The 24,283-nt window shown below is 43.4% G+C and overlaps 1 protein-coding gene across 4 annotated transcripts; it reads right to left on the bottom strand.

The window, feature by feature from the left end:
* Positions 1-850: 850 nt before the first annotated feature.
* LOC133347502 (homeobox protein PKNOX2-like) lies at positions 851-18,455 on the bottom strand. 4 transcript variants are annotated; one of them, XM_061559804.1, is made up of 12 exons: positions 18,371-18,455; positions 17,001-17,137; positions 15,703-15,874; positions 15,102-15,272; positions 14,230-14,329; positions 13,071-13,180; positions 12,037-12,126; positions 10,796-10,903; positions 9,715-9,791; positions 8,674-8,924; positions 7,274-7,513; positions 851-5,015 (listed from the first exon to the last, which is right to left on the bottom strand). In XM_061559804.1, the coding sequence occupies exons 1-12, from the start codon at positions 18,422-18,424 to the stop codon at positions 5,008-5,010; spliced, it is 1,518 nt and encodes a 505-aa protein (XP_061415788.1). In that variant the 5' UTR covers positions 18,425-18,455; the 3' UTR covers positions 851-5,007. The 4 variants fall into 4 exon arrangements, with proteins under 4 accessions (XP_061415788.1, XP_061415786.1, XP_061415789.1 ...); XM_061559802.1 differs by lacking the exon at positions 851-5,015 and having other exon boundaries at positions 5,023-7,513; XM_061559805.1 differs by lacking the exon at positions 851-5,015 and having other exon boundaries at positions 5,023-7,513; positions 8,791-8,924.
* Between the last annotated feature and the right edge of the window lie 5,828 nt (positions 18,456-24,283).

Raw genomic sequence — 24,283 nt, 5'->3', positions numbered from 1 at the left:
TGTGTCTTTCGTTCACATAAAGTCCCGGTCACAAAAGCAAAATTTGTGGGGAATAATAATAGCCATTTCCTCTACTTTCTACACGCTTTTATTTATCTCACACCGTATGGGTTGACAGCTATGCTATGTTTTTTCCCCTTTTAAGGCAGCGTTATTGACGAACGTGTTGAGTTACTGTATTTGTGATTTTAGCATCCAAAGTCTCACATTCAGAATTATAGGGTTTCAAGATTGGCATTGTGGGTTGTAAAACTCAAGACTGCCTCCGGGAGACGAGTCTCAAGACGACAACCCTAAAATCCGGTCTCTTGCGGTAGTTGAAGTAAATGAAAACAGCTAAATTCAATCACTGATTTAATTTAGTTTTCATTTATTTTATTTTATTGTTTTTGAAAAATCCTAATAACTCCTGTCTTAATTATATCCATGCACAATTGTTTCAAATATCCAAATGTAAGTTCCACATTATTTTTCTGCGTTATATCCAACAAGTTACACAGCTTCATTTGGTTTGATATACAACACTTTTTTTTCAAGGCACAGAAAGGGTGTCCCTAGTGTAATGAAAGAGGGCTTATAGTAACTTCTGCAACTCCCGTTTTCCGGGGTCGGTCTTGTTCAGGGTGATGCACTGCTCACTGTGAGAATTCTCAATAGGAATTTCCTCATCTCGTAACATGACACCAGTGGCACGAAATTGGGGGAGGGGGGGGAGAACTCAAAAAGGATATTAAAACAATGCCTATATCCTTAATATACATACATACAATCGTACACGTATGTACCCTCACGCAATCAACCAAAAATAATAATGAAAAAAAAGTGAAACACATTGTTTTACCACTCGTAATAATTTCTCCATTTGTATAAAAATACTTTATTTAGTTTTCTTAAGTACAGTATGCTTTTACGTTAAAAATTGCTACAAGCGGCTACAAAAGGTTACAATAGGGGGTGCTGCACGCACATGGGCCCAGATAACGTGGGCGTCTCCCTCTGGGTTCACACTGGGATTTTGTAAAGGCAGGACAGGCACCAATCGCCTTACTTCTATCAGCTTATTGACAGAGGCAGCATTGTGAGACCACTTTCCCAGTACTGATACTAAAGAGGCTGTCCTGGGAAATTAGTTTCAATGCCTCTAGAATCACCTCCAGGGACCGGATTTTGAGTTCGGCGTTCCAACACTTGTTTCCAATCTACTTGTTTGAAAATTGTGACGAGTTCAGTGTATTTAGCATCCAAAGTCTCACATTGAGAATGCTAGGGTTTCAAGATCGGCATTGTGGGTTATAAAACTCAAGACGATGACCCTAAAATCCGGTTTCCTGCGGTAGTGTTGAGAAAATGATTACGACTGTCAATGCCGCATCAGGTAAAAACGTGAAGCTTATAGATAAATTGAAGTGAAGAACCACGATTAATTTTTATCACTTAATTTTCATGACCTCAATTTAAGTTTAAATCCAATGTAATTTTGAAACCAGGTGATTCGCTCTTTCGCAAAACCTGGGTAACTAGTTTTGTAGTTTAAATTTAAACCTTTTTTTATCTATCTTGATACTTAATTGCACCCGACATCTCAAACGAAATGTCAATGTGCTTCTCAAGTCTCACGGCATCACCACCACCCAGTCCATATCAACACTCACAAAATGCTTGTATTTCAATACAGTATATATAAAAGCAACCCTATGTAGCCTCACAGACTACTAGGGTAAGTGCTGTTAGCGAGCACATATTAAGGCCGGCATGGCACACATGAGTGTGTCGGAGCCAGCGGCATGCAAACCCGGCATCCTTCGTCTTGATGTTGACTGCACGATCAGGTACTCATATTAGGCCGATTTGACCTAACGGAGGCCGAGGCTTGGATTCCATTATCAATATTCCATGCAACTTGTGCATCATGGCCAGGAATCAAACTTAAGGTAGCTAGAATATTAGTGCCACATCACTGCGCTCAACAATGTCGATACATGCATGCATATATTTTTTGTTTCAAAATCCAAACATTTTTTGCCATCTATTTGTTAAAAAAAGTTACATAAGCATTTGTATTTTTCACGACTGAATGCAAAAAAATCATGAATATAGTGCAATGTACTTCATGCCAACAGGTACAACAGCGGCTGTCCCCCACCTCAACGAGAAGGAACGATCTTCAAAATGTGCTTTTTTTCACCGTGGACTTATAAAACAATTTACACAAATTTGCACAGGGATGTTACAAAACACGCTGCATCTGTTTTTTCCCATAGCGGTGACTACTTTCAAAAGCAATCGCTGTCTGATATGAATTCACAGTGAAACCTCTGTGAGTGTGGAGGAGACAAGATTAAGTCATATTAATGGGATTTTTTTTATCCAATTGACCGCTGGAATCAATGCACATTGTACAAAAATAATGGGCAGCATTAAATATCATACCAATGGTGTATATACGTCAAACCACATTGATTCCAGGCTTAGAAACGTGTCCCAGTTATAAACTATCAGAAATAAAACTATAGATGCTTAAGAAGCCCAACAAAGTTTGATTGCAGTGGGGTTTCATCTTATCGAAAATCACCTCCATTCTATTTTCAACTTTGTTGGAGTTTTGTCTCAAATATATTCCTGAATAATTGAAAGAAAATTTTGACATTACTTTTCTTTAATGATTTCCCTTCTTCGCTCTTTCAAGTTGTGTTTAAACCCATATTCTGTAAAAAGGGTGTTAATCATATTAACGTTTTATACATGTTCTGTGATTTTTGAGGTCGCTAGAAGTGTGGGGCTACATGATAGTCAGTAAAGGGCAGAGGTGGGACAAAGTCATTGTTATGCAAGTCCAAGTCGAGTCTGAAGTCATCAAATTCATGACTCGAGTCTGACTCGAGTCCAAGTCACATGACTCGAGTCCACACCTCAGAGGTGGGACAAAGTCATTGTTATGCAAGTCCAAGTCGAGTCTGAAGTCATCAAATTCATGACTCGAGTCTGACTCGAGTCCAAGTCACATGACTCGAGTCCACACCTCTGGTAAAGGGCAGTGTAGGAAAATCATTATTGTACTGTACTTTACATGCTCCCCAGCTTCATCGTGCACTGACCAGCATGGTGAAGTATGACCAAATAACAATCACGACCCATGAAGGGGTCCTCATCCAGCAATGGATTGACAAAAGGGCTGTACACGTACAAAGGAGATTATTGTGCTGGTGAGAGCGCTGGTTTTATATCACAAAGCAATGTTTTATATCTCAAACCCTACAAAAGGCCAACCAGGATAAATTTCAGTGGCCAATCTCTTTGGGGATTTCACTACATATTCTGTATAAACGAGTCAATTCTTGCCTTCAATTGAATTATTTCTAGTGCGAGTAAACTAACACATTAAGTTACACTATATATATACCGATGTTGCATTTTTTACGTTTACTCCATGGTGCGTGCACTGGCTCTTTCCTCTCATCCAGACCTCGTCACACACTTTGTACAATATGTACCTAGCTGTAGCTCACTGATGGGTGCCACCATCACGAACCAAGTCTCATGTGCCATATAACTGCCAATGGAAGATGTTTGCCTTGTAGGCCTATAAGCTGCAATGTTATCATCTCTTTCAACTGGGCGATTTTATTCATACACACATTTAAAAAAAGTCCATTGGCGATACACCAAATACTACCTTGTGGTAGTTTTGCCAGGAGTCTCTTGTTTGATATCAGCAACATGTATCTAGCCATTTGTGTATCAGTATATACACACACACATTAGTGTGCTATACAATGTACGTGTGTGTGTGTGTACACTATACATTATATTTAGTGTTGAATGTTACAAATGTAATAGGAATATTACAGTGAGAGCGAAAGTATCGGCACAATCACATTAAAGCAATAACATAATATTAATAACACTAACAATAATAATAAACTTGCATTATGATAATATTAAAACGATTGATAAAATAAAGCTAATGGTCAAATGAGCATCAGAAACACCTTTTCAGTCGAAATTGTCTGGATGGCTCAGGTTTGTCATAATGGCCATGTAACAACGCTGGTGGGGGGGGTTACACTAAGGTCCCGTTCTTCTATCCAAAGCAGGTGCATAAAGTTGGCTGCAAAATAAACAATGTTTGCTGCTGCTGCACCTAATTCAGTGAAGGACAGCTATTGGGGATTAATGTTGCGTCGTAGAGATGAGTTTTTAGATTTTCCAATTTCCGATTTGGGATATTTAGGACAATTTAGGGTATTCTTTTATGATTTTCGGATCATTTATATTTTGATAATATAACATGTCTTTGTATTGACGTCAGCCGATACCACATAACAACACTTTCTTGTGGAGAAAGCAAGGAAGTGATGTAATATAAGCTACGGTGCTTCCTGATATTTCTTGATTAATAAGTTTAAATCATCCCCGTTACATTGTATCTTTAGGGAAGATTTCAAACGTTTTGAAAGTTTGTAAATAGTTTTCAGCCTCAGTTTAGTTTCATATTTACTTTTTAACATTCAATTTGTGACATCTACAGTGAAGACTGCAGTTTCTCACTTGAGATGTTTGTGGCCTTCAGCAAAGCAATTTTGACTTGCCAAAACAACTTACAAATCCTCCTCCATGGGATCAGTACAATTAGCGGGAGATTGAAGCGATTACGAATTGCAATACCGAAAGTTTAAATTTCAATCATGTTCAACTCTTCAATATTCAACGACTGATAAAAGTACCATCCGCACCATATGATGGCAAGTAATGGTTGCTTGTTGCGTTTTAAGATACACTACAATTCAATGTTGAATTTCTACGCGCCCCCCCCCGTTAAAGAAAAACAATGGGGGAAAGCATTGCTCGATACCTGAGAGAGCAAGGGGGGATAATTTTGACTCTCTTTAAACATCCTAAGATGAGAAGGAGCTGGGTAGAGCTGGCTCCACCGAGATCCCTCGGTACGAATCCAGGCAGCCACTTGTGATTAAACCAGTTTGTAGCAAGTTGATGGTCTCAGTCCGGTCACCAGACTGCACACAACAAAAGAATCAAATGAAACAATCAATTCAGCTAAATTTCAGCTATTAAAAATATAGGTTTCACTGTCATGTATGGGAAGTGAGCTCCCGAGTGTGTAAAGGATAAAAGGCCACTTCAAATATTTTTTCTTGAGCAATCCTGAGGGAATTTTCTTTCGCAGATCACTAAGACGTGGGACACGCTGCTCCATCAGATTTCCAAATGGATTCTCAACTTCAGTTGGTTAATTTGAGATGCGGTCTTAAATCCAATTGTAAAAAACGAGTGGCACATCCATAATTTACCAAGTTATCGCGCAAGTTGGGCATGGCTTTTCCAAAAATAGATTTTTCTACTTAGACCATATTTTGGCGTAGAATTCAAGCAAGCCCGAGAAGCGAAATTGTGTTAGAAGAATTTTGAGTTGTCTAAAAACAAGGAAACGGGATGGTGGGGGGGAAACTCGAGTGTGTAATAGAATTCCGAAGTTCATACAAACGTGGTGTAAGGCTTCCATGTTGGCCACGCTAAAGCAGTCTTCACTTGCACTCATACACAAAGGAAGAAGAGAGAACGGTACAAATTCATCTCGCTCCTTTTCGTTTTAAAATGATGCCTTAAGAATTGTATCACCATGTGTATGATGCAGGTTTTTAGAATTACATAAATGCATTCACTCCGTCCGTCTGTAAAGGGGGGTCCACAATAATTTGTAAGGATGATATTGTGTAAATAAGGGGTTATTATAAAGTTGTGTCGCTATTAAGACTATATAGACTGGGCAAATGTATCCAATGATTGGCCAAACTTGTTCATTCAATTTCTCATAGTTAATTACACAGTCCTCTAACCGATGCATAACGTCATACGCCACGGCTGATGAAGTTACTCACTGATCATGGCCCCGGGTGCACGAGGCCTCAATTGACCTCAATTGACCTCATTGTTGGAAAGCATCAGAGTCCACTATGCATATGTATGATTTTTCATTTTTTTTCGTGCAGTCTAAAGTGATCAGGCAGATACCATTAAAGAGAACATGACTTAGTCTTGGGTGTGCACCTGGGAGTCCAATGGAGAATATCAGCAGCGTAACCTCAACGTTCTTGCATGACCATTAGTGAGTTCCGTGAGCCACTCAAACCTCACATCTCTCAGTTTTGGCTCGAGCTGTCTGTTGGCTTTGCTTGTGGATGTTTCATAGAAGTATTCATTTCACATCGTCTATTTCCTGCTCTTGGTGTCTAAGGAAACGTTCGCTCTCGGACCGTTCCTTGTGAAAGTGGTAGTCGCGTCCGATGGACAAGCCTCTCTTGCAAGTCACCAGCTCTTTGATGCTGTAGGAACAACTTTGTCTGTTCCCTCTTTCGTAAGACATCCTTCTATTCCCTCTCTCTCTCTCCACAGTATCCTACTTTTCAATTGTTTCTCCTCCCTCACCACTCTTACTTTTCTCCCTTTCTCCCTCATTAAATTGCCATCCACTCTCCGCTCTCTGACTCTCCGTCTCTTAAATTCTCTCCACTCCCAAATTCTAATTCGCCAGCTTTCACCCTCTCTTTCTGCACAAATGTGTAGAGATCGTGGATGCCACTATACCCCGGGATTTAGAATCCCCGTGGCTCCAGCTTACATTTTCTATGAAAATGTAAAATGTAAAATCCACACACATTTAAATTGATTAAATAAACACTTAGACTTCTGCCCTGGCTTTCTATCCAAACCTTAACTGCCGAAAAATATATGAAAATCAACATTATGTGTCCAAACAGACAAGAGCCCACTGAGATTATCTCTTGCAAATGAGACATTAATAACTGTAGTTACACAGGTATACAAATCATTTTCAGGTAATTTTCAAACTTGCAACTCAGGCTATTCTGACAAACAATGTCCTAATTGTGTGAACAAAGTCACACTGTCTTTAACGTCCACTTTACGGCAAACGGCGCACTTTGGTTGACGATTGTAATTCCCTGTGGAAATTACTGGGCCGGCAGCAGGAATTACACTCCTGACTCCACGCAGAGCGGCCCAGCGGCTGGCGCGCAAAACCGCACAGCAAACTCGGCCATCCGTCTAAAGTCAGTTGCGGTGCAAATTGAAGCCCGCAGAAAACTGCTTTGTTTTATAGACAGATGTCCTGAGAATCAAGTCTGTGTAGTTTTTAATGAACCCCGGGGATGGCCGATGGAGGAGGGGGAGGGACGGCGAGGAGGTGACACGGGGTGAAGTCAGTCTCCGGGATTCAGGGCCAGGCCAGACTCACTCCGCTGGGACATCCCATTCTCCTCCTCGTCCTCTTCCTCCTCCTCGTCTTCGATGTTTTCTTCATCTCCGTCTTCTTCCTCTTCATCCTCATCCTCCTCCTGGTCGTCTTCCGCGTGGCCGTGGTCGTTGGAGGCGCCAGGTTTGCCGTCGTCCGATAAATGCCCCACAATAACGCGGCGCACGGCGAGGGTTGCACTGTCCGAGCTCAGAGTGTTGAGCGGGTCTGAGAGGCAGCCGTCTTGAGCGCAAAGGGCACAGGGCGGGGTCACAGGGCAAAGAAGTGGGGGAGTCACAGGGTCAGGGATTAGAAATTACACAGCATTACGCGTGAAATGGTCACAAAACTCACAGGCTAAAATTCAGAGGGCATGGCAGTTGGGTGCCAGGGGGGGGGCATTGAAAGGTCAGAGGGATTAGAGTTTAACTAATGGGGGTAGGAAGCAAGTATTTATTTATTTAAACAACTATCATATCACTTCCCATCATCACCATTACAAATATTGACAACATCACCTGCAACCAAAAACATTTCACGAATAAATAATTCCCTCCTTTTCATGTATTGCTCTTTAATACACCTCTCTCCTCCTGTGTCTGTCTCTTACCTCTTCTTGCGTCTCCAAGATACAGACTCTCACATACAACATCTCCCTTGCCCCAATCCACTATGCTTGGAGAATATTATCCTGCAGCGGCTAAAGTTTACTTCTCGCAGACAAACATGACTTTATCGAAGTTACACCATATTGGTAATATGAAAGTAGGGTGCAGCTAAAACTGCTCATTAAGCCAGACTTATACATATCTTAAAAACACCAAAAAGCAGTGCCTCCACAAATGGCCATTGAACATTGCTCATCTCCATTCACAGCCCTGAGCCACAAGTTAAAATTCCACATTCCTCTAGCTGTAATCTGTGAATCCACAGGGCAACCGCTGTTGACATCTCACAAAGTAGTACTAATTTTATCTACCCCAGAACAATATTGGGTTAAGCTGAACCCTGACTGGGATTCAAACTCACAATCTTCCGATCCCAAGCTGTGGCCCACAGAGTAGGAATTACACACATTGAAACACTGACACGTACAACTATATTGACAAAGATAATTATCTATGTTTAGCCTTGTAAACCCTTGGGACGAGTGGTGTAATCAATCCTAGTAAGGGCAAGATGGCACATCAGCGGTAGAGGCCAGCATGTGCCCATCCACCCTCATACACACATATCCTCATGATGAATACATCCGTCCTTCTCCATCCTTCATCAATTCACTCTCTTCTCTCCTACTCTGACTGTCCTCGATTCTACTTCTCGTCCTCTACAGCTCCCTTTCTCCTTCCATCCCTCCGTACATTCTCCCGTTCCTCTCCTGCTCCCACCTGCCCAAGCCTCACCGTCCTCATGCTCCGTGCCGTCCCCGTGTGTCCGTGCATCCCCGTCCCCACCCATGTCCCCGTGTCCGTCACCCGTGTCCCCGTGTTCCCCCGTGTCCCCGGGCGGTGCTCGAGCACCCAGGGAATCCGGCCAGAAGCGCTGGGAGCTGGGTCGGGGTGCAGCCTTGAGTTTGCGGGCGGCGCGGGGGGAAGGGTCAGGGTTGCTCGCGTCGAGCATTGGCTGCAGGATGCGGCGCCGCGCGTTTATGAACCTGCGGCATAGATGCCCCCATGCATCCATATTAAAGACATACCCACATTAAAGACATACCTACATTAAAGACCTACCTACATTAAAGGGATACCCTCATTAAAGTGATAACCACATTAAATACATACCCACATTAAAGGCATACCTACATTAAAGGCATACCTACATTAAAGGCATACCTACATTAAAGGCATACCCACATTAAAAACATACCTACATTAAAGACATACCTACATTAAAGGGATACCCTCATTAAAGGGATAACCACATTAAAGTGATAACCACATTAAAGATATACCCTCATTAAAGACATACCTACATTAAAGGCATACCTACATTAAAGGCATACATACATTAAAGTGATAACCACATTAAATACATACCCACATTAAAAACATACCTACAATAAAGATATACCTACATTAAAGGGATACCCTCATTTAAAGGGATAACCACATTAAAGTGATACCCTCATTAAAGTGATAACCACATTAAAGACATACCCACATTAAAGGGATAGCCACATTAAAGTGGGTGTGATGACTGTAATAAAGCCAAACATGTTTTATCTGAAACACCCTCACACAGATTGCATTTCCATTACCCCAGTACTCTTAAGAGTGCTGAACAGCACTTGTTCCTGTTGTTGGTCCTGAGCCAGTGATGGAATTCCACAATACTAATGCAGTTTTCTCTCAGGGATTATAAACAGTGCTAGGTTTAGGGCCGTGGCTATGTTAAGTGACTTGAAGTGGCATGTTTATAGCAAGCATTTTTTGAAATGATCTCACCAGTTATTGACCTGCAGAAGGGTTAGGTTGGTCTGGTTGGCGATTTGTCTCTTCTCATCTTCTGTTGGATACGGGTGCTGCACGCATACACGGTACACACAAATATGTATGGTAAATACAAAGATCCCCCAATAAGACGTACAGATGGCAGGGGAAAGTTTTGTTGACGAAAACCTTCTCAGACCAGCACAGCAAATAACAGAGGGTGTGGTGAACATCATTTCCCAAGCTGCCCCTGTACCCCCAGCACTGACATTCAAAACCATACCAGCTAATATGTATCGATCTAGGGGAAACCACTTGTGTTCAGATACAAATTTCCACTGTTGTTGTGTATGGCCAGCAATCTCCTGGATTGTTGTGTGGTGTGCTAACCATGACACCAATGGCAAAAACTGCTGTAAACCTGAATGTGGAAGAAAGCCATAGGACAATGAATTGATTGTACTTTTATTATTTCCCTATTTTTTATTGCTACCATACTTTTCCAGGGGAGCACAGGGATGTTTTATCATACACGTGTCAAACATACCATTTACATTTATTTTTGTTGATTAAATTAACTGATACGACATTAACCTAATGTAATATCATTCTGCACACTGCTGCGACTCTCAAGGGCCCCATAACTAAGCTGTTGTGTCATCGCCTCCAACATGATGGGTGTTCTTAGCAGTCTGTAGCTGGGCATAGCTCACTGAAGAATATCGATGTTTTCCATACTCTTAACTGCCTATAATGAATTTCGTCATGGCTTGGTCCACCAAAATTTTGCAGAATTGATTTATTCTTTAGTTTATGAACCTCACTGAAGCAGCACTAATATAACCAACATACACATATGCAAACCATATCTGGTTGAGTGGCACATTCTACACCCAAGTCTCCACTATATAGATCAGTCAACTAATCTTTTGGGTGTACTTTGATGCCAGCTGATCAACCAATCTCTGCAGCTGCACGGAGACTGTAGCTGATAAATCCTGACTGCAGGCGAATGGGGTGGTGCAAGTGTAAATTTGAGATTGCAAAAGTCATGCGACTCCATCTCCAATTGGGCGGCACCCATGGCTGTACCCACCACAATGTGTTGGAAGAGCCAGGAGCGCATGACGGTGGTCGCGTGTTTGGGCAGCACGCCACGTTTGAGACGAGCGCGCTTGTCATCCGGGTCACACGACGAGATGTCCTAACATACACACACAGAGTTATCAGTATGGAAACGTGCATGTGCATACATACAAAGACAAAGATTCTCCGTATGCCTCTAACAGGTTGTTGGAGCAAGTGCTGTTACCAAGCGATGAGTAAGGCCGACATGGTGACCAAAACGGGTGGTGTATCCAGCACAGGTCTGTACACCTTTGTCTCCCCAGTTCTGTTGTTTGTAGTGCAGTGTGCTCATCACTGTGCCATCAATCCCCATACATATACCCACATGTGCAAGGACAAAAAATACAAAGATCCCCTGTATAGCATTCATGGACTGTTGGGGTAAGTACAGTTAGCAAGCACTTATTAAAATTGGCAAGGCACACAAGGGGATGGTGTGGTCAGAACCACTCCCTTTCGCAAGCTGTCTCCAGTGCTGATGTTTACATACCACACCAGACCAATTCACCTGGAATGATGCCTGATCTTGTCAAATACCGCAAGCCAAGCTGGTATGAGTCGGCATGATGCTTGGATGGGTGACCATTATGCGTATAAGCCAGGTGTAATAGACATTGTGGGCAGTGCAGAGGAGTCCGTTGATGTTCCACACTAACTCACACTGACTACCACGGTGAAATATGGTCAAATATCTCTCACAGCTGGCAGGGCGTGGGAAGACCCTTATCCAGCAGTGATTTGACAAAAACTGGCTGTAAATGTGCATCCTGAGGGAAGCTGACGACATATTCTGATTCCCATTGCTAGCGGTGTTGTGCATCACAATCCATATCATTGCACGTATAATCACACACTTATATAACAGGGACATGCGTAAATGAACACCGTATAGACCAAGACCCCATATCCTCACATATCTTCATTGATCTGCATGTCTCTGCGTTACCATGACCTAGGTCTCTAAATGCACCACCCTATCTCTCATCTGCACAGCTCTGCATCCTTATGTCCACGTGCTTATGTCCCCATGTCTCCATCATCCTGTGTTCCTGTTTCCGATGTCTTTCTTGTCCCATGTGTCTCTTATGTCCATCCGATGTGCCCTCCTCTCCCCGTGTCTTTACATGTCTCTCAAAGGCATTGTGTGTGCCCGTCCCCCTGCCCATGTGTCTGTGTCTCCATCAGTGTCTCGGCGTGTCCCTGAGTTACCTGTCCCAGGTGCGTGCCCCCCATGTTGTCAGCCTGCAGGTGAGATGTGGTGCAGATCCCACTGATGACACAGGGAGACGATACGACGGACTGGAGACACAACACACACCATACACACATCATTCATGGAAACATGACCAGCGTACAGAAACATAGCAGTTACACATACTTTATATGGGATAAACTGAATAGTTTATATGATGACATTACACACCATGGGAGGGGAACATTTTTTGTCATTTTGGTGGCCTGGGTAAATCTTGCAAATGACACTATCTTGATCCCTTAAGTTCTTCACCTGGTTAAAAACTAAACTTGAGTTTTCCGTACTGAGAGCCAAATGATATTGTCAAATAACTTTGGCTAAAACACACCTTCGCATCATCCAAAATAACACAAAAATAACGTACGGGTCCATCGGGTACAAAGAGACCCTTTTAGTGACATAAGTGAGTGAGCCCACTAAAATTATAAAAGCAGTATTACCAGGTGAAAAACGTGTCCCTCTTGTACCCAATTAGTGCTGCTAAAATGCTTGGATTGACGAATGAATATTTGTGGACCTTGTCGAAGCAGTGGGTGTAATGTGGCTGCAGGCTGCATTCAGGAAGTTGTGAGATTTATGCTCCCCGTGGGCCGTTATACACAATAGTGCGGATGTTACTTTATTATTATTTTACCAGGTAAGGCCCACTGAGCTATATAGCTCTTTTTCAGAAGCGACTTGGCCACAAATTATAGCTCAATGAAGTTGTTTTCATCATGTGGACATTAATAGCAGCCAAATACACGAAACGCATGTTGATTTTAAATACGGAGGGAGAGGACCTGGAGAAAATCCACGCGACCACAGGGAGAACGTGGAAACTCCAAATATACAGCAGACGTCAGGGTTGGGATTGAATCCACGACCTCCTGTATACCAGGCGAGGTAGTTCACATCTCGCCACCATGATGCACAGAGCAGCGTAGCCGGGAAATCCGGTGACGTTGCCACTGCACACCGCAGCATGGGCTTCTAACGCGAGTCTCACCTGTGCCCCATGGATCTGCAGGGCGGTCGCGGTGGTTGCTTGTGTCATTGCCTGGGCAACCACCTGACCGTGTGGGGTCACCATGGTAACTGGCTGATAGATGGTGCCTCCTGGCAATGGTCAACAACACGGTCATTATGACGACACAACAAACAAAAACAATAGCCACGACAATAACACAACACCAGTCATTATAAGGGCATAATAAAAGAAATAACCAAAACAATATCAACCATGATCATTACAATTTTTGTTTTATGAAGTCTTTTACGAAAAGCGTTCTAAATCGAGTATACATTCATACGAAGGTGTTCCAATAGAGATTTCTAACACAGTAACCTATGTCAGTGTGATTGTGGTAAATAATGTGTCGTGAATGGGGCACAACCCTTCCAGAATTGCCGCAAGAAGACCGATATGTCACGTGATGCAAGATGGCTGTGCCCTTGCACACCCGTGCAATATAAGAGCAGCAAGCTGTTATTCACTGTTAAAAACAATAGAAATGTATCGAAGAATAATACGCAGCATGGTGACAACTGCATGACTCATGGCAACATTTAAAAATGGGTGGAATGACTGCAATAATGACGTGAACACATCTGTGACGATGACAGAAGTCGTAGGATAATTTATGCTTCAACTCCACCGAACGACGCTCGTATTGAGAGACTGATTTGGGATGGCAGGTGAGTCGAGATTAAGTACATATTCATGATATTGCACTGACATAGGTTACAGCATTATTACTTGTTTAAAACATGCCTCTTATCTTTGCGTAACGATACATCAAGTGTGAAATATGAATGTGTCGTGAGATCAGGCTAGCGTCTTTGTGTTCTCTCGGCTCGTTATAATGAGGTGTTCCGTCATAGCGTGTTATTAAATTATGTCATTACATTGCACATCATTCCTGTATTCAAGTTTAATTGGCCGTGCTGCTAAAGCAGAATGTCCTGTTCTTATAATGGGGTGTGTTGTTATTATTACGGCAGACTATGGATGTGATTCACAAGGTAGTGGAAGGCCTTTGAAGCCTGGGGGAGTGCTCTGTCCTCCGTTTCCATCAACTTCTCCTTGACAGAACAATCCGCTAGGCTTGAACAGCTCCCCGCAAAACCCGTGAATCATACCTGACGTCATCATGACCGGGCGTTACCTGTTAGCACCTGTGCTGACTGTAGTGTTGCCACAGCAACCGAAGGGGCAGGAACGCTCACTACAGCAACTGCGTCACCCGATGTCAGGCCCAGCGCCTGCTTGGTCAATTCACAGAGGAGCGTGGGGGATCATAGGTGCAAAATAATTCATATTCATGACGGATCACATCTGTGAGGGGTGATGTCTATGTGTCTGTTGTGACGGGAACGTCATAATGATGTGATGGTGATATGATTGTGCTGCTAATATTGTGATGCCGATGCAGTTATATATTCACATGATTTTCATATGGTGATGTTGTTGTGAATTTTATGCTGGTACTGCAATGTTGAAGGTAACGTTGTGATGATTTTATCAGAATGCTAATTTAATGATGGTGAGGTAGTAGTGACACTGATCTTCTGAGGCTATGGTGTTGGAGTTATAATGTTTAAATTCGTGTTGTGCTAATATTATCTTTACATCAATATTAAGAATTATTATATTGTTATGCTGATGTTACAATGTTGACATGCTGGTGACGTTATGGATATGAAGGTGATGTTGGAATTGTGATACAGATTGTTTTACCAATGTCATTTGCAGAAAACCACACATTATATAGATTATTCTTCAGGAGGATCCTGGTTTGGGGATGTTTGGCCTACTAAATACAATTTTAGGGTGTGTCTTGTAATTCGGTAGGTGTATATGGCCAAATTTGCAAAACTTAATTAACACCGGGCACACGTTTGTGGTGCGTTTAACTTTCAGGAGCACCCTACAACATGGCATTAGTATGGTGATGTTTTTGATGAAATTATGCCGAAGCTATGATGCAGCTGCATTGGTGTTGTATTGTTTGAAGTTGTGGCTTGAGGGTTGTCGTACGGGCTCCCCCAGATAGGAGTTGCTGGGCCCCACGTCCGAGCGAAGGAGGTTGTCCGAATGCATCTTGCTCTTGAGGCAGGTGATGTAGCGGCTGCAGAAATCCTTGCACAGATCGCTCACCTTCTCCAACTCCAGCAGGTGAATACGCAGCACTTGGATCGCTTTCACCATCTGGCACATGCAGGGTTGTTATCGTTATTATATTGTTTGTTTTCACCAGATACATTCCGATTGTGCTCTCGTCACCGTGTCACAAGATAAAGAAGTTTACATTTAAAACTCGGCAGCTAGCGGGGCACCACCCTGTGTCAGAGATTAACTTCAAGAAGATGGTATCAAAAAAACTACTTGTGCAGTCACTGAAATGGGCTTATCAACACTAGGGGCACACCTTGTATATGTCCTCGAAAGACTGTTCGTTGCATATCAATCATTCTGAATGTTTCATTCTGAGTGCTGGAAAAACCCCAATAAAGTGAAAATGTTTTTGTTTTTGTACAGTCATTGATAATTGGGCTGATACTTAAGAAGTTCAACATACGCCTATTGAGAACACAGTTTAATCCCGGCCTTGTGTGTGTGTGCATAGACATAGACTTGCCAGGTTGTCTATCTCTGGCTCGTCGCTGAAGAATGGCTTGCGCTCGCTCTCCTGCCGCTGCACGAAACCCTCAATGTCGAGATCGAATCCAGCGGAGCTCACGGAGTCGGAGCCCAGTGTGGCCTCTTCACAGCGCTCAAAGAGGAGAGCCAGCAATGGGAACAAGGGATGCCTGCGCAACATCAACACCATCACCACCGCCATCAAAAACTGACATCGGTCACATCACCACTGACACGGTCACCATCATCAATACAAACATCAGCAACCACTGTTGGTGCAGTGCCGTTAGACAGCAACGATAAAGGCTTGCAAAGTGTGTGGATGTCATCACCAGAACTACACCACAGGCACCTGTGTCTCCCCAGGGTTATAGAGCGCATAGGGGAGGCCCAGGCCCGAACCAGTTCCTTATGTAAACCGATTTAATCCATGGCTCGGAATCTAACCCAATGAGGTGGTTTTATTTCAAAGTATGTTAATCACTCCCCAACCACTCCCCATATTAACACCAACGACACCAGAAATATCAATACTGTCAACATCGATATTACCAACATCACAAAAAGGAACCATCAATCCATTAACTACCAACACCACGACCATCAACACCACCATTACGAGTGCTTAGCACAATTCCAATCAACACCATCACTATTTCTATGCATATTTAAAAGTTGGTCATTAGAAAAACAATCTCATCAAACCCGTTTATCTATCTGGCCTCTCTGTGTATGTGCTATGAAGAAGGGCCACTGGCCCAAACATCACCCATTACATTTTTTTCAAGTAGTGTTGTTGATGAGTAGTGTTACTAATTTTTCACTACCATAAACATCTATTACACCACCATAAACACCAACACAATTATCTCATTCATATAAACTCAATCATCCTCACAATAAAAACCTGCAATATCTACACGATCATCAAGATCACTCCTATTCAGTGAGGAGAATAACAGGTTATATAATTTCGATTTGAAGCTTTCGTGACTGCAGGGATTCATCTTCTTGGTTCTTTCGGTAAAGTCACGTAGAAAAAAAATAATAAAATAATAAAAATAAAACATAATAAAATCATTCTCACGACGTTTCGGCCACAACGCAAGCAGCCGTCTTCAGGTGGAGAACAGGGCTGTCGAGAAGGCAGAGTCTGACAGACCTGTTCTCCACCTGAAGACGGCTGCTTGCGTTGTGGCCGAAATTATTTTCCTTCTACGTGACTTTACCGAAAGAACCAAGAAGAGGTTATATAATTCCAACAGAAATCCAGATTGGTACGGGACGTGCCAGTACCTGTAGACCGCGCGCTTATCGGCCTCGAGCTGGGCCTGGGTGTCTCCACCAGCCCCGCCGCCCCCTCCGGGCCCCGCGGAGGGCGTCAGGGCATCGCCAACCGCTCCCCCCTGCGGCCCCGGTCCCTCCGACGACAACTGCAGCCCCCGCAGCACACGGAACCGCAGCTCTTAGCAGTCACAGCCCGGAATGTAGCACGTGCACGGCCTCGTGGGTAAACCCACAATGCATTGCAAACACCAACAGAGGGCATGTGCATCACAACAGCCTGATTCAGTCACAATCCATCGTCCGGTACTAATTCGGGTATGGCAACACACGTTGGTTGGTTTTCTTGACTTGAGTGAAGTATAGATAGATCTGCTGCCCTGATCTATATGATCCATATTTGTTTGTGGGTAAAGGCCATTTTGTGAATTTTCTCATTGTTCAAAATGTCCTGCCAAATGTTTCACTCTTGTGAAAGATTAACAAAAAACTAATTGCTGCTATGCTATTGTAGATAAGCACCTTCTGTTAACCGGAGACCAGAGGTTTCTAACATTTTTCATGTCGTGTCCCACCTACCAGACCAATAGACTATCCGTGTTCCCCTACCAGCAGAAAGTTTTATGTTTAATCAAATACCAGACGTTACATTTTTTTTATTTAAGAAAAAAAAATTATAGACCACGTGGATGAATAAGGTGCCTAAACGCACAATTCACTAAATGTCACACAACAGATAAGTATATATATATATGTATAATTACTAGTGCATACATGCAAAGCAGGCCTGCTTGCTAATCCCACAAGAGACATTACGTGTACCCCTAAGGAACGTGTAACACAGGTGGGAACCGTTGAGCGACATGGTGTCCTAGGCTGTCGGACACGAGTTTAAAGCTTCATCTTCATGAACAGCAATCATGATCTATCCACTGTTGCAAGAAGGCCTCCCCAAGCACCAGCCGTCTCTCACGGTATCGTATTTGAACAGTTCTGTAGACGACCTAAATTCATCACTCCATCTCCGTGTTAGAAATCTGCTCTGGCGTATTCCCTCATTTGGCTGCTGCTCCATCATTAAACCCCAGCAATTGGCTGTCATCCCTTCCAGCGATGTTTCCTGCCCAAGATAACTTACTTTTCTTAAGTGTTGGCCAAGTCAGTGATGGTCATAATGATGGTGCTGAATATGATGATGTTTTAAGTGTTTATGATGATAATTTTGATTGTTGGCTTTGGTGGCAATGGTTGCAAGTAGTGGTGAAGATGATAATGGCTGCGGTGCATTTTCACAATTATTTGTGTAAATGGTTTTGATGTTAAACATTGTTGGTAACGTGCAACGATGTGGTAAGTGGTGATGGGTGGAGAGAAATACGCACCTGTGTGGAGTCAGGGGTATGATGGTGAGGAGAGTCCCTGTGGTGCCACCACATGGTGCATTATGGGATGTCCACTCCCCCACTCCTACACGCAATAATAGATTTTCAAACAAGTGTTAGCAATAATATAACTATATTCTTGGTTCTTTCGGTAAAGTCACGTAGAAGGGAAATAATACAATAATTAAAATATAAAACAATAAAATTCTCACGACGTTTCGACTGCAACACAAGCAATCATCATCAGGTGTGAAATCCACAGCAAGAAAAATTTAAGAAAGTGGCAGTCACGAAAGCTGAGTCGACTCAGCCACTGTTGCGAACCAACAATCTTTGTCTTGTATAGAATTGGCCCCTGCCAAAACGGTATAGAATTTAAACAATTGGCCCATTTATGTGTAAACGTGAAGTGAAATAGGTCCCCTAATTCACACGATTGGTACCTCATTTGCCAGTAAAAAATATGATAATTGTTTTTTTACCCTTTTATCTGGCAACAAAACTGACACCTTTCTTACGAGGAGTCATGTTTGCATAGACCACAATACATGCAGTCATAATGCAAACAAAACTGTCAAGGACAGTGCATACATTATCAGAGTTGTGTTTTTTGTTTGCATTATGACTGCAGGTATTGTGGTCTATGCAAACATGACTCCTCGTAAAAAAGGTGTCAGTTTTGTTGCCAGATAAAAGGGTAAAAAAACAATTATCAGGTCCCCTAATTGTTTCAATGGTCCCAACTTCTTTGATGATGTCCATAGTCTTTCAATCTGGTTTAAAAACTTTCCCTTTTTTCATTTGTTTTTAAACAAGATGACGTTATCGCATGTTAACGACCACCTCTTTACGTGTGACGTAAAAGCTAGTTTATAATTAACCAATTCGTTTAAAAATAAAGTTGATGTCTCGTGCCCCCAAGGGATGGGCCTTCCTCGCCTGATTCCCCTACCCAGGTCTTCACAACTCCATAGGCAAGACTGGGTTATGCCTAAGTTACCCATCATGATCTATCTATTGTTTGATGAAGACCAATAAAATGCTTATGAATTGAGTTTCCGAGTCCATGTGTTCCTATTTATGTCTCTAAAATCCCAATAATGCATAGGAACCTTTTTTTTGTTATCATCTTTGTCATACTCTATCCACTGTTTGAGGCTTCCAGTGGTGCAAATTAACTTGCAGTTGTTCTCTGTGCTTATATAGTGTCGGTGTGCACTTCCCCATGCCTTTTAGCACTTTAAATTTGTTTGTGAATGTCCATGTCCCTCCCTAATCCATGTCAAAAGCGCCCAGTGTTATGCATTAATGACATGAAACACATTATTTTAAGCACACACGCGTGTTCGAACGTGTTACAGAATCCATGCATGATTTTTTTCTTGCTATCCTAATCGTGAATAGGACGGGTTTGTTGAAAGGTCACATTTTTGTACATTTATACATGGATGGGATGGTGCTCATTGGAACGGTGGTTTAAACGCGTTGAGACGAAAAAAGTGTATTTCTCTGGGCATGCAGCAGAGGGCAGTGCAGCCATATCCCATTGTTGTACGGTACTGAACTATGCGCCCGTAAATTATTCCCTCCTCCACCATCAAATACTGTAACGCCCACGACATGTGGAGAGGCCATTCAGCAGTTAATTGATTTCAGTGAACCCACTCATAACACCGTGGCGGATTTGGTTTGGCGTTATTTTCGCACCCAGAAACGTCCACTGCAATGGATTTCCACGCACGTACCCACCACGGATGGGGGTTGGCATGTATTTATATCAATATAATCCGCGCGTAGTTTGCACGCAAGCTAAATAAAGCTTAGGACTGTTAAACTCGATCCTTGCAACACCCGGGAGGGCCCTCCATACATGGCCGTGGGTGGCGTTTTTTGGGGGGCCTTGTCTCCCCCATCGAAGGGTTCCTCTCGCTGCTCGACATCTCCTCGGTGGCTTCCTCTGCCGTGTCTCTCTCAATGACCCCCACTGCTTCATATCAATGACCCCCACTGATTTATATCAATGACCCCCACTGATTTATATCAATGACCCCCACTGCTTTATATCAATGACCCCCACTGTTTTATATCAATGACCCCCATTGATTTATATCAATGACCCCCACTGTTTATATCAATGACCCCCACTGCTTTATATCAATGACCCCCACTGTTTTATATCAACGACCCCCACTGTTTTATATCAATGACCCCCACTGATTTATATCAATGGCCCCCACTGTTTTATATCAACGACCCCCACTGTTTTATATCAATGACTCCCACTGTTTTATATCAATGACCCCCACTGATTTATTTCAATGACCCCCACTGCTTTATATCAATGACCCCCACTGTTTTATATCAATGACCCCCATTGATTTATATCAATGACCCCCACTGTTTTATATCAATGACCCCCACTGTTTTATATCAATGACCCCCACTGATTTATATCAATGACCCCCACTGCTTTATATACTAATGACCCCCACTGTTTTATATCAATGACCCCCATTGATTTATATCAATGACCCCCACTGCTTTATATCAATGACCCCCACTGTTTTATATCAATGACCCCACTGTTTTATATCAATGACCCCCATTGATTTATATCAATGACCCCCACTGTTTTATATCAATGACTCCCGCTGTTTTATATCAATGACCCCCATTGATTTATATCAATGACCCCCATTGATTATATCAATGACCCCCACTGTTTCATATCAATGACCCCCACTGCTTCATATCAATGACCCCCCTGCTTTATATCAATGACCCCCACTGTTTTATATCAATGACCCCCACTGCTTCATATCAATGACCCCCACTGCTTCATATCAATGACCCCCACTGTTTTATATCAATGACCCCCACTGCTTCATATCAATGACCCCCACTGTTTCATATCAATGACCCCCACTGTTTCATATCAATGACCCCCACTGTTTCATATCAATGACCCCCACTGCTTCATATCAATGACCCCCACTGTTTTATATCAATGACCCCCACTGCTTCATATCAATGACCCCCACTGTTTTATATCAATGACCCCCACTGCTTCATATCAATGACCCCCCTGCTTTATATCAATGACCCCCACTGTTTTATATCAATGACCCCCACTGCTTCATATCAATGACCCCCACTGTTTTATATCAATGACCCCCACTGCTTCATATCAATGACCCCCACTGCTTTATATCAATGACCCCACTGATTTATATCAATGACCCCCACTGCTTCATATCAATGACCCCCACTGTTTTATATCAATGACCCCCACTGCTTCATATCAATGACCCCCACTGCTTCATATCAATGACCCCCACTGCTTCATATCAATGACCCCCACTGCTTCATATCAATGACCCCCACTGCTTTATATCAATGACCCCCACTGCTTCATATCAATGACCCCCACTGCTTCATATCAATGACCCCCACTGCTTTATATCAATGACCCCCACTGCTTTATATCAATGACCCCCACTGTTTTATATCAATGACCCCCACTGTTTCATATCAATGACCCCCACTGTTTTATATCAATGACCCCCACTGCTTCATATCAATGACCCCCACTGTTTTATATCAATGACCCCCACTGTTTCATATCAATGACCCCCACCGCTTCATATCAATGACCCCCACTGTTTTATATCAATGACCCCCACTGTTTTATATCAATGACCCCCACTGCTTCATATCAATGACCCCCACTGTTTTATATCAATGACCCCCACTGCTTCATATCAATGACCCCCACTGCTTCATATCAATGACCCCCACTGTTTTATATCAATGACCCCCACTGCTTCATATCAATGACCCCCACTGCTTTATATCAATGACCCCCACTGATTTATATCAATGACCCCCACTGCTTCATATCAATGACCCCCACTGTTTTATATCAATGACCCCCATTGCTTTATATCAATGACCCCCACTGTTTTATATCAATGACCCCCACTGCTTCATATCAATGACCCCCACTGCTTCATATCAATGACCCCCACTGTTTTATATCAATGACCCCCACTGCTTCATATCAATGACCCCCACTGCTTCATATCAATGACCCCACCGCTTCATATCAATGACCCCCACTGCTTCATATCAATGACCCCACCGCTTTATATCAATGACCCCCACTGCTTCCTATCAATGACCCCCACTGCTTCATATCAATGACTCCCACTGTTTTGTATCAATGACCCCACTGCTTCATATCAATGACCCCCACTGCTTCATATCAATGACCCCCACTGTTTCATATCAATGACCCCACTGCTTCATATCAATGACCCCACTGCTTCATATCAATGACCCCTTCCTGCCCACTATCCCCACGCTCTCCTCTACTGCTGGCCTTGTAATGCAGAGACCCCCCCCCCCTCACCGTATATATTGTAACTTGCTGGGTCAAGCTCTGTTAGCAAACGCCGATGAAGGCCGGGAACTGTGGCACACGAGGGGGGCTGGGTGGCCAACACCACGCCCGGCCGCCTTTGTCTTCCCCCCCCCCCCCACCACCCTCAGTGGCGATGTTTTTTTTACACCAGGTACTCATTTGATTTGAGGCCGAGTCTACCTAGGGGGGGGTGTGCCATGCCCGATTCAGGATAATATTCACTGGGATGTTGGTGGCCGTGATCAGGAATAGAATCCGGCTCGACAGCATCGCACACGACGCCGCATTTCACGCCGCCACGAGTTAATTTCACGCGGTGCCGCTAAATTGTGTTCTTTTTTCTTAATGAGTTCACGTATTTTCCAGCGTTAATTGTTTCGCAGGGGAGGGCGTACACACGTGCGTGTTATTTATTAAACGCGTGGTTATTTCTCGTGGGTTTTATCGGCGTCATTAAAGACATTAAACATCGCGAAATGGCGGCAAAGAGCCGGGCGCTCGCGTTAAAAAACGTTTTCAATTATTTTTTTTTAAACCCGGCGTGTTTGACCGCGATTACTCGTTTTTATTTTAAAATCTACGCGCGTAGTGTGTGTGTGTTAAAGTATGATTTTTTGCGCGACTAATTCGTGTCGTAGAGACGCTTCGCGGTGTTTTATTTGTCGAGCGAGACCCTTTAAAGATGGCGGCCGTCGTCGTTTTCCCGCTAAAAAAATTGTGCGGCGCGTAGTGCGGAATCGTTTATTTTGTTTTTTTTATTCTTCCTCCTCCTCGCTTTTTAACCGCAAACGAAAACTACGCGACGGAATACTTCGCACTTTTACAAGTCGCGGCTAGGGTGGACTTTGCATTGCGCGAATATACGTTTAAATCAACATGGGCGTGTGTGTGTGTGTGGGGAGCGGTGGTGTAGTGGTTAGCGCTGCGAACCCCGGCTACCTTCGCCACCAGCGGCGATTATCTGAATCGCTCACGGCTCTCCCCCTCCTCCCCTAGGTCGACTCAGCCTCCCCCTCCTCCCCTAGGTCGACTCAGCTCACGGCTCTCTCCCTCCTCCCCTAGGTCGACTCAGCCTCAACAGAGTACCTGGTGCGGCGGTGGTGTGTCGTAGTAAACATCGCCACTGGGGGAGACAAAGACGGCCGTGCGTGGTGCCTGACCACCCACCCCCCTCGTGCCTACAGTCTGTTACAGGCTACACGTGGGGTCTTTGTGTTATGAGGTGTATACTATTATATGTTCATACAGTGTGTAGTTATTTGTGGTGGGGGGGTGAGAGGTAGTGCTGCTAAGTACAACTACAGGGCCATCCGTTTAATGTGTACACATATAGGGGGGCTTAACACAAATACTATGCTTGTGTATAGGGGGGGCTTAACACATTTATGCGAACCTACTAAATGGATGGCCCATACAGCTGCATGCTTCATCACACAACGTAAACCACTGCTGTGGTGCAGTACAAGGGAAAAGGATTGAGTTTATAAAAA

The sequence above is a fragment of the Lethenteron reissneri genome, chromosome 26 (genome assembly GCF_015708825.2).
Source record: "Lethenteron reissneri isolate LAM-NWPU_2019-01 chromosome 26, ASM1570882v1, whole genome shotgun sequence".
NCBI lineage: Eukaryota > Metazoa > Chordata > Hyperoartia > Petromyzontiformes > Petromyzontidae > Lethenteron > Lethenteron reissneri.
This window is presented reverse-complemented; position numbering and strand designations above follow the sequence as displayed.

Excerpts from the sequence above, each read along its gene's own strand:
- LOC133347502 (XM_061559802.1), bottom strand. The coding sequence starts at position 18,424 with ATGTGGTGGCACCACAGGGACTCTCCTCACCATCATACCCCTGACTCC. Across the intron at positions 17,138-18,370 it reads ATACCCCTGACTCCACACAG|TTGTCGTCGGAGGGACCGGG; the intron begins GTGCGTATTTCT and ends CGGGGGCTGCAG. Across the intron at positions 14,330-15,101 it reads ACTCCTATCTGGGGGAGCCC|CAGGCGCTGGGCCTGACATC; the intron begins GTACGACAACCC and ends GAATTGACCAAG.